At 33.5% G+C, this 11,875-nt stretch overlaps 1 protein-coding gene across 1 annotated transcript; it reads left to right on the plus strand.

Annotated features, from left to right (window-relative positions):
* The first annotated feature begins 1,110 nt into the window (after nt 1–1,110).
* Nucleotides 1,111–11,473, plus strand: LOC145312361 (alkaline phosphatase-like). Its single transcript, XM_080151600.1, has 16 exons — nt 1,111–1,137; nt 3,711–3,903; nt 4,537–4,631; nt 4,902–5,037; nt 5,449–5,530; nt 6,035–6,100; nt 6,734–6,833; nt 7,045–7,144; nt 7,522–7,605; nt 7,854–7,971; nt 8,531–8,618; nt 8,948–9,056; nt 9,493–9,555; nt 9,921–10,045; nt 10,346–10,502; nt 11,230–11,473. Exons 1-16 carry the CDS (start codon nt 1,111–1,113, stop codon nt 11,349–11,351), a joined length of 1,665 nt encoding a protein of 554 aa, XP_080007726.1. The 3' UTR covers nt 11,352–11,473.
* Nucleotides 11,474–11,875: the final 402 nt, after the last annotated feature.

Consider the following 11,875-nt stretch of genomic DNA (forward strand, 5'->3'; position numbering starts at 1 on the left):
GTAATTACCCCCACCAAGCAAATTTTACCCCCGGGGTAAAAAAATTTTTTTTTGGGGGAAAAAAATTTGCGGCATTTTACCCCCCCCCCCCAAAAAAAAACGAATTACCCCCCCCCTTCAAAAATTTTTACCCCCCCCAAAATAAAAAGCTTGGAAACCCCCTGCTTGGGAGGGTGGATATACAATCCCCTAAATAGTTTTAGAAATTTCCCTTGACTTGTATGAAGCTTTACTGTAAAGAAGAATCATTTAGGTTCAGCGGTTCGCTACAGACAAAAAAGCTTACTAATTTATATAGTAGGATAAGGAGATGTCATTGGAATATAAATTTTGAAATTTAATTATGGTGACAAATCTTAAATGTTAAAATACCCAAATTCTTTTAAAACCCGCGACTTATTTTGAATTTCGCCAAATATATTCATTTAATGATTATTTTCAAAAATCTTTGGTGTAATATCTTTAAAGATAAAATGTGATTGTAAACTAATAATAAGACTTGAAGAGATAGCTTTGTTTAAAACAAGAATTGTTGTGGAAAAAATTAAGTTGTACTGTAATGTGAAAATCCTTGTAAATATTATTGTTATTGTTATATAAATCTAAAATTACTGATTTCACATGTAAAATTTGTTGCCTCTTTCAAATTCTTAGATTCCCTCAGATCTTTTTATTGAAGTTTTGAGATTCAAATTCTGGACATTTTCTGAATTAGCACGCAATCTAAATCGATCCAAACCTCTACAGAAATCATTATTAAAACTTTCAAGTTTGAAATGAAAGGACAATTTTAACAAAAGAAATCAACGATATGAGCTATCCATTACGACGCACAGACCGACATGCTGACGTACTGACGGACCCACACTAAACGTAGAAAAGCTTTAAAAAATATGTGTTGATCCCTCCATCGATCTGTTATTAATCTGTTTAAAAAAACTTTCATCGAAATGAGACCCAAATTAGATTATAATGATTAAAAGATGAAGTAAGCTTTTGGGAGCTATATTATTATATGATTTTTACTTTTGTATATTAGTTTGTTAAGTTATAAAAATTTGTAAGATTTTCAATACTGCTTACCACAGGACCGATTTGGCTCTGATCAACATGAAGCCTCAAATAGGTCCCAATAAGGTTTGGACTATTTTATTCTATGTGCCAATATAGGCGCAGCCGCTAGTTATTGTAAATTGCGGCGTTCATTCAGTACAATTACCCTTTTTAACTCAAAATAAATTTGACCGATATTTTAATTACTTGTAGAGGTATAGGTATTGGAATATTGAGATAAGATATTTATAATTTATTATTTTCATTATACATCTTATACTATGATTTGAATATTTCTATTAAAACCGAATATGTTTTTTTTGGAATAGTTCCTTTCGTGGCAACGCCCATTAAGGGGTGATTCATCGTATTTTAAAATGGCTTTTGATTTGGGGTGACTAGGTTAGGTTAGGTTATATTGGGTTAGGTGATTGCCCCATAGGGTTAAGCAATTGACCCCGCAGTGTTAGAGCCTCCTAGAAATAGGAGAAAAGCTACTGTGAAAAAAACGAAGGGGGGTCGCCACAAAAAGGAACTATACCATTTTAAAAAAAAAATATATATATATTTAACGAAAAGTTTCAGATTGATTAAGCTGAATGCTTACAAAGACTAATTTAGCTTTTTTGGTGACCTGTCTTTTAGAGCCAAACAAATATTTTGAAAAAATTTTCATTGACAAATATATTTTTCCTTAATTCTAAATGTCTCATAAAATGTGTTATGAAAACGATTCGCTTCAGAGTAAATTCTAATTCTTGTTTTAATAAACATGTATAGAACTGTATTTGTTTGATTCCAGTTGTGTCAATATGTTATGGGCTTAATATCACTTAAATAATATCAATAACTTCGATTTTATTTACCAATATTACAGTTAATTTTTCACTTTTGTTAGCTTTATTTTCTAGTGTGACAAAATGATGACAAAGATTCTTTGGAATCAATTTATTTTAAATGTGATAAATAATATATTTATCTTGTTTCTGAGTTTAGTTCAATTGAATGTTTGATTGAAAATTTGATTGTTGTTTGATTATTTTTTGTGATAAAAAAGTGAAGCTTTATGTAATTAATAAAGCTTTTTCACAAGTTATGCAAAGTGTCCTGTTGATTTGTAAATATATTTTCTCCGTCTTATTATTATTAAAATTAGTCAGATTACTTTTTTTTTAAACAGTCTAAAGGTAAAGTTGCCAGAAAGTGAACGTTTTGCAGCCAGGGTGGGGAAAAATCTCATTAGGAACGTGTTTTTAGTAAGTAGTAGATGTAAAATTTTTTTTTCGTAGACCTCTTATTTATTAAGTAATTTAAGTTTTAAAAAAAAATGAGTTGATTTTAGGATACAACAAAAAAAGAAGAAAATTGCCATTATGAACAAAAATAGTTCTTTAATTTGACACCTTACATATTGAATTCTGTTGAGTAATTATTGAAAAAATCTATTTTATTGAACATCGGTGAATCGAAACTTTTAACTTTGGGAGCTCGTCACGAATGGGTTGACAAAAAATCACAAAAGTTAGGACACGTTCTTTTGTTGGGAGTCGAGTAACGGGACACAAACTCCTCCAAAATTGTTTGGGCTATTCTCCGGGGGTAAAATTTACTTGGAGGGAGAGGAGGTTTAAAAACATACATTTTGTTGTATTAAACCTCAAATATATACCTGATTTGAGCCAAGACACCCCCAATTTTTTTTGTAATGGGGAGTTGTAAGAGGTTGGGATTACCCCCATAACACCTTACCCCAAAAACGTCCTTTATTTGGTAACACATAGTACTTATTAAACATAGTTCTAGAAATATTTTGATTTGATAAATGATGATATCATGTTTAACTATCTTATCATTATTTATCTAAAATCTACCTAACGTCTTATCTTGTTTCACCTTTATTCAATTTAAGTTAGTTGATTCTAGCATTAATAGAGTAGACCTCCAAGATTTGCCAACGTAAAATAATAAAAATCCACCACCCTTATCCCATCCCCTCCCCTACTACTGTACTAACAAACTGGCCAATAAATGAGGTCCAAGTTATCAACACAAATTGACGACACATTTTTTCCCTGTCAGTATATCCATGTATATTTTACATCCATTCTTATGCTTCACTACTTATGCATATTGTCATGCTATTTTTACTTTATACCTGCGTCTACATCATAATTCTGGAGCCATATTTCCAAAAGGCAGTGATTTACCTGTTAATCTCCGCCCACTACTCACTTAGGTAAACACGCTCCACCCACTTTGCTGTTTATTCTTATATTTATAACTCAAATTTTAGCCCTGATAGTTATTATCATGAATTTCTATTGGGAAACATTTTAGTTATCAAAACAAAATCATACGAATAGTGTTAGAACATTTGATTTCAGTAGTGAAATTTATAAAATATTTTATTTCTAATACAGATATTTTTATTTTATAGTGTCTGCTCCCCTAGCATATCTTCTCATATGGAGAATTGGGTAAAACAAATATCATTGTTGTACTGTCTGAACAAAAAATGTTCAGAAGTAACATTAATCTTCTCTGAAAATGGTAAACTACATTTTACATAGTTCTATTAACGCGGTTATTTAGATCTTATTGTATGTATAACATATAAAAGAAATTTTACAAATTGTTGACGAATGTTTATTTTTCAGATGAATTCAAAATATTATGTTCTAGTATATCTATTTACATTTTGTTACTGTGACAAATACCATCCCGAATATGAAAGTTATAAAATCAAGCACAAGCATGACCATGACAACAGAGAGAAACGTGAGGCTGGGGTGGTCGAGGATAAAGATTTCTGGATGATCAATGGGGCCATGGAGTTAGAAGAAGCTCTCAAGGAATCAAACATATTCTTTTTTGTTCAACCTTACTATTGTGCACCATAGCACTCTTTTTTCCAAGTTTTGATAGTTTGTCTTTTTAAAAGCGAAGCTTTTCTATAATTAGGGTCGGTTGTCCGTCCGTCCGTATAATCAAGTCCTAAATATGTAAGTATGTCCATAAACATTATCCTGTATAAAGCAGTTTTTCAACAAATTTACTTACAATTTTGCTTCGACTCTTATACATTTATATTCTGATTATTCAGTTCTAACACTATATAAGTGTTCATGTCCGTTTGTCCTACCGTTTCAGTGCTTCGCTTATATGGATGTTGTCATCCTTGTTCTTTTTAAATTCATCGTACTTACAGCGCTCTCTACCTAGTTCTGTTAATCCTCAGTTTTCTAATTATTATTGTTTTGATATTTTAAAGGATTAGCGAGAGAAAAGTTTAAGTAAAAAAGGGAAGGATAAGATGAGGGGAAGGAAAAGTTAAGAGAAGTTAAGAAAAATCAGACCAGGCTATCATGCATTCTATTTCGTAAGAATCACCGACAGACACCAATATTTTTTTAAGTAGCTTCGATATTATAGATATATAGAAAGAAATTAAAGCACAACTAAAATATATATGTTTGAAATTGCAGCTAGAGAAAAATACAGGCCTAGCAAAGAATATCATCCTGGTTATTGGAGACGGGATGAGTCTTAGCACAGTCGCAGCCGCCAGGATTTTAAAGGTATGATAAAGCTTTTTCCTGTACGGCTTCGAAACCGATTAATACACGCTGGATTAGAACCGGTTTTCAGTCCTACTGAATCATGTTTGTATCATTGTATTACAGACAATATTTCACGAATATTAAGAAATTTCATAAAATTTATTTCAGTTTTTTGCCTGGGCATTCGGCTCCTCAGGGCTAACAAAACTGTTTTTAATCGTATAATAAGAACAAAAAATCTGCATATTTTAAATGCTCCACTTCTTTCTTAATCTACGCCTTTTGCAGGGACAACAGAAGAAAGAGGATGGTCCAAGTAGTAACCTCTCATGGGAGAAATTTCCAAACTTTGGTCTGAGTAAAACGTACAACCTGGACGCCATGGTCCCAGATAGCGCTGCCACTGCTTTTGCTATTATGTCAGGTACTGATATAAGATGCAGGGCTCGGCAGCCTCACATCAGCCTCTTATAAGCCTCAAGTTTTAACCCGCTTGTGTGTATCCGAAAATATAGATTGTCGGTTTAGGAACAGGTTTAGACATCTAGCTGAATTTTAAAGTTATACATAATATGACGATTTCACTGAGTCTTTGTCGCGGTTGACAATAAAATGATTCTTATTTACAACAACTTTTCTAAATTATTGAAGTTTCTCTTCTCATGAAAAGTAGTGTTATCTAAAGGACAGACGGGCGGATGTAAAGAACCTAATTTTATAAAAAGCTACGCTTTAAAAAATTACTGGGGTAGAGTCGCTTTACCATATGTACATAAAGGAGAGACAATTGTCTGTGGATTAAAAATTAAATTTTAAAAATCTAAATCTTTTTTAGGAGTGAAGACAAATTTCTATACTGTTGGATATGACAAATCTGTGGTGAGGGGTGATGCAATGGCCTCACAAAATGCTACAAGGTAGAAAGTTAACCAAATCTATTTATACTTAATTATTATTTTTAGAAAATTTGTAAGATTGGAAAAAATACCTTTCTCTTTTAGAAACAAGATGACTAGTAAACTAAACTTAAACTCATGTAGCTATTTAATTCAAATTACATATATATTACGTAGTGCATGAAGCGCATTCACTATAGGCACAGCTTAGCAGATCTCTCTCATTCTGTCTGTCTTACACATGTAAAGTTTACTTCGCCACGTATCTACAGAGTTGTCCTTGTTAATAACAAGGCTACTCTATAATTAACTTTGTCTGTCCATCAGTTAGTCCGTAACACTATTGAGAAATGTGATTTTCTAAGATTCCCTTTACCAACGAGCATCCAGTATGTAATTTACTTTGTCCGTTGGCCTGCCAGTCATACTACACGATATAAATATTAGAAAATGTAAAAATATGATTTTGTGCTTCATTACTTATGGATGTTGTCACCCTTGTTTTATATATTTTAAATTGTTTAGAGTTCCTACAGTGCTGCAGTGGGCTCAGAATGCTGGTATGAAAACTGGAATTGTTACAACGACTAGGTAAAATATTGTTAAAATGTGTGTCTGTCTGCCAAGAGCGAAGGTTCTCTGTAACCGCTGAACCGATATAGCGGCCTTCAGAGGCGTAGCCGCTAGTATCTTATGCACTATCAATGATGTGAATATCATCAATACATGTAGAAAATTATATATGGACAAGCGGATTCGCCCCTAGCCTCTAGGGGTTTTGTCCCAAGAGGTCATTAAAAAAAAATATAAAAGAACTTAAGTTCTACTGGTGCTGCCAGTAGTTTTATGTGAACTAACTTCCCCATAAACAAAAAATAAGGGGGAGATTTTTTTGTGTCCCACCCCTCAAGAAAATAGCTTAAAACCACCACAGGACCAATAGGTATATACCCTGAAGAGTAGAATCCGATTGGTTCAGTGGTTACTGAGATCTTAAGATCGGACAGACAGACGGACAGACATCAAGCTACTTTGTATTATAGATTTTTTTCTCGCTATGTGTATTTAAATGGCCGAGGATACATTCGTACACCGATACATACAAACTTACAAAATCAGAATATTATACACAGGAGTGAGTGGATAGATAAATGCTTGGTACATTTCTAATGTAAACTATTCTTTCAAATGTTAATTTTTGTAATGATAAAGTTTAATGTCTAGGATTACACACGCTACCCCAGCGGCTGCCTATGCAGCTACAGCCTACAGAGACTGGGAGTGTGATACTGTGTCTCCCAAAGATGCCCCTGATACTTTTAAGGTAACAAAAGCTCTGGTGCTTTCACATAAAGCAACCTGGTGAGCATTAATACCAACCCCCTTACCACCTCGAAAATTTGATTTTTTATTATAAAAAGTAAATATGTCCTTATGGACTCTCTTCCATATACTTTTAGGGAAATTAGTTGTTCTCCCTAGCACTAAGAAAACTAGCAGGTAGAATTTTAGAATTTGTTTACCATCTCGCCTAGGACATTGCTCGTCAGCTTGTAGAAGATGCTCCTGGTCGTAATGTTGATGTAATCCTTGGTGGTGGTAGAGAAGCCTTTACTACAGTTCAACAAGTTCCAGGTAGAATTTTATTCATTTATATTGGATTTGCTGTAAGTTAATGTCATCCTTGTTCTGTCCAGTATGGCTTTGAAACCGGTTGATATCTGTTGGATTAGAACCGGTTCTCAATCATACTAAAAAAACATGTATAGCATCGTAATACAGACAGTTTTCTACGGATATTGAAATGAAAATTATAAAATCATAACAGTTTTGTTAGCCCGGACATTTAGTCCTTCAGGGATAACAAAACTGGTTTTAATCCTAAAATTTTTACATTTTTATATCCTCAAAAAATTGTCCATAGTACGATGAATAATCATGCCAGTTTTGAATTTGAAAGGACACTTCTAACATCCCTAGATTCATATAAAAGATTTGTGTATTTTTTTCAGAAACGGATGCCAACGATACCTTCATGTGTTTGAGAAATGATAAACGAGATCTGATTCAGTTCTGGAAGGATACCAATGACAAAGGTATACATTTTGCAGTGCAGCTACTCAATTACTAGAATCTATGCGTCCGTCCGCCTGTCTTTCTCTACTCTTGCCGTATAAAAATCAACTGATGTTACTACGTAACTTTTGCTTAATTTTGTCCTTGTAGATGAAACATTATGGAGATACGGAAAGTGACTTCATAAAAATACTTTTAAAAAGTAAGGATGAGAGGAGAAGTGGGAATGACACTAATTCTGTATATCCAACATTTGAATATTTTTCAGGAGTTTTTGTTGACAAAGTGGATGATCTAAAGAAGGTTGATGTAAACGAAGTAGACAAATTATTTGGACTATTCAGCATGGATCATATTCCATACCTAGATCAGCATAATCAATACAAGTTAGTTTTTTTTACACGTATATAGTGTAGATGAATAAAGCAAAAAACCATTCTAGTACTTTCCTAAAAAGTACAACTTATTAGGACCAGACTTCGAAATCATTCATCCTTCAGACAAAAAAAAAACAGCATTTCTTCATACCATAGGATAGTTTTGAACGCTCGCATAGCATATTTTTTTTTGTAAATTAGCCACTCAATATTTAAAAAAAGGCTTAAAAGTTAAATAATTTAGATACATTTTCAAGAGGAATGAGAAACTGTCCCAATTTTGTATAACTTTTACGGAACAAGTTCCAATTACGTCATATTTTTCTTTCCCGAAAAAGAGAAGGGGGAAAGAAAAAAAAGGGAAGGGGGGAAGAAAAAAGAGATGGGAGAAAAGGGGGTTTTCCCCATCTCTTTTGAAGAGATTTTCTTCCCCCCCTCCCTTTTTCGGGAAAGAAAAATATGACGTAATTGGAACTTGTTCCGTAAAAGTTATACAAAATTGGGACAGTTTCTCATTCCTCCATTTTCAATACTCTATTTTTTCTCAATTGAAACAAATTTTTTTCAGGCATGCCCCAAGACTGGTAGATATGGTAGATAAAGCTGTAGATTTCCTTGAAAATGATAATAAAAAAGGATACTTTCTACTCATAGAGGTAAACAACTATTATTTCAATAATTGGATTGTTTTGGCTACAAGCCTACCATTTACTTTCTGATTCTGATTCTTCTGTTGATACAAAAACTTTACAAAATTTTGACAGTCGATCAACAAAGAGGACATCTGGCCAAATCATATAGAATTTCCTACAAAGGATAACCTAGGAGTTAGAGCTTGGTTAGTATTTACCTAATTGTTTACAAGTTGCTTTGATACTCCATTTTTTTTGTACAAAATGGCGTATAGATTATAACATAGTCAAAGTACAGAAACCATATACATTTCAAATACATTGCTACGCTACTTTATAATGAAATATATCAGGGAGGACGTATAGACCATGGACACCATGCTGGGACAGCAGTCAGATCACTCACAGAAACTCTGGAAATGGACATAGCTCTTGAAAGTGTTCTTAGAAAAGTTGATCTCAAGGAAATTGTTCATAAAATACAATTTAAGCAAAAAAGAGCGAAAATGCAAATAAAAAGTAATACTTATAGCATTATAGTATGCTTTAGTTATTAAATATTTGTCCGAAGTATAGGATATAGCTGCATTTGTTTAATTTTAATTAATTAATTAGGAGTAAAACCTGCCCAGGTCTATGCACAAAATTCACTTAAAATGTTGATCAATAGGCTAAAAAATGCAAACGCGCGCAACCATCCTTCTACTTTTTTGAAGGACTAGCGGTTGCGCCCCAAACGTCGAAGGAGTAAGAGGAGGCAGAAAAATAGATTAAAACCAACCCAAGGCCCAAAATAAAAAATAAAATGACATAAAACTTTTTAAGTTCCAATCAGATAACCTTACTACTTTATAGGATACTTTATATAATGGGATATATGAACATTTGATATTCTGCTAGGAAACTTTGGTTATTGTTACTGCTGACCACTCCCACACCATGAGTCTGGGCGGTTATCCAGGTAATAATAGTAGTGCAGCTACTCAATAGTTTATCTTATCTATACATTTCTAAATTTAACAATTTGTAAACGGATTCGTCCCTAGTCGCTTTCTGGGAGTTCCTATAGAAAAGGGGTGTTTAGAAAACCAACTTAAAATTGAAAAAGGAAACAGATTTTTTTATTGGGAGGAGATTGTGTAATGAGTGAACCCCCTACTAAATAGTCAAATTTTCTCCGAAAACCCAGTATAGGCTTAACTGTTAGTGAGATCTACTGTTAATACACTCGAACACTTCTGATGATAAATAGATTTTCTGCAGTTTGATGTGCAAAAGTAAGAAAAGCCTAAAAACTTTGATTAAGAGCATAATTCTTGATTTAAGGAAGAACTTCAGATGTTCTTGGTGTAGTCCATTCCGAAACCACTAACTGGATTATGAAAGGATTGGATGGACATACCTTTCCTATTCTCAGCTATGCCAATGGTCCGGGTTTCATGAGGTTAAAGGTAATGATGGAATGAATATTAGCATCCTTGTTTTTCTATTACATTAACTTTGTATTATAGATTACTAGCACCTGCATTAAAAGTAAGGTTTTTTTTAAGGGGTGGGCATATTTTTGTAGCGTCGATAGCTCTTGGGAGGATGTCGGTACCCTATCCTAAAATAGTTATATAGACCTTCTCAGGACCTAAGAAAAGAAACGCTATAAAGAAGAACAATATCAGTTCAGCGGTTACAGAGATCCTTTGGACTTACACACATAGAGATCCTGCTACTTTCATATAAGGATATGTTTTGTGTAGGTAAAAGAGGGCTCAGAGGACAAAGACTGGAAGGCCATAGTTAGATCTGACGTGCTGCCCCATGGTCAGAGTGCTGCGCCCACCTTCCTGCAGCCCAGCGCCATTCCCCTAGATTCAGAGACTCATGGCGGTGATGACGTTGGTATTTGGGCGGCAGGTACTTATTTGTTTGTAATTAGACTTTTTTGTCGTTATTAAGGTGACAGGTTTAAGTTTGGATAAAATCTAAAAGATTCAAGCCTAAAAGGGATCAGAAAATTTGCAAATCATTATCTTTTACAATTTGTTGACAAAGATCGTGTTATCAATGGGTTGGTTTTCTAATATTAAACAGCCTCTAGAGGCTATTATATTTAGGTGGGGAAGTGAGTCGATAGCTTAACACCATCCAAGACCCAACTAAGAGAAAGAAACCTTATTACTTTATAAAGAACTAGCGGCTTCGCCCCTAGCCTCTAGGGGCTTTGCCCCAAGAGGTAATCAAAAAAATTTAGGCAAAATTCGTAAGAGGACAAGGGAAATCTTCTGCAAAAAAAAAATAAAAAATAAAGGACCAAGGAAATCTTCTGCAAAAAGAAAATTGGGGGGGAATTTTTTTATTTTTTGGGAGGTAGAAGGTGTCCCACCCCCCAAGAAAATAGCCTAAAACCACCACAGGACCAGTAGGTATATTCCCTGAAGAGTAGAATCCGATCAGTTCAGTGGTTACCGAGATCTTCAGGGACAGACGGACAGACAGACAGACGGACGGACGGACGGACAGACATCATTCTACTTTGTATTATAGATAACTTTTTCAAGAAAAAAACCAAACAAATCATTGATATTATATTCACGCAACCTCTTATTAACTAATTATTAACCTTGCTTATATTTTTTTCCAGGTCCTATGGGTCATCTATTTCACAAAACGCACGAGCAGTCGTACATAGGTCACGTGATGTCGTACGCTGGCTGTATTGGACCTCAAGCTGATCCTGTTAGGTGCATGAGACTTAGAAGATAATTTTTAAAAAATGAGCATTAGAAAACATATTCTTTTTAAAATAGATATTGTTAGGAATCATATCAAAGGTATATATATTTAATAGGTATAACCAAGGACTTTCATGTGATTTGAGCAAATATTTATTTACGTGTGCTGTATTTTTTTTTTCTCATTATTTCATAAAAATACCACATATAGTCAATTTTAATGTCATCATATTGTTTCATGAATAATTTTTTTTTCTGCGTATTTTTTGCGTTTGATATAACAAATAAACAATAATAACTTTTCGTATTTTTAATAACATATTAAAATTAAACAAATTTGTATTACTAATGTTACGGTGTAATCATAATTAATTAGCTAGAATAGTTATCTATCGCATCGTATTATTTACAGCTTTCCGCGGTTATTAAAATATAAACTAAAAGATTTAAACTAGTTTTGTTAGCCTAGGGGCCGAAGGCAAGGGCTAAGAAAACTGGTAATAATATTTTGTTTTTTTAAAACATATTCTTGGAAAATTTCATGTAAAACATTAT

The sequence above is a fragment of the Acartia tonsa genome, chromosome 2 (assembly GCF_053477335.1).
Source record: "Acartia tonsa isolate MP-2025a chromosome 2, ASM5347733v1, whole genome shotgun sequence".
Taxonomy (NCBI): Eukaryota; Metazoa; Arthropoda; class Copepoda; order Calanoida; family Acartiidae; genus Acartia; species Acartia tonsa.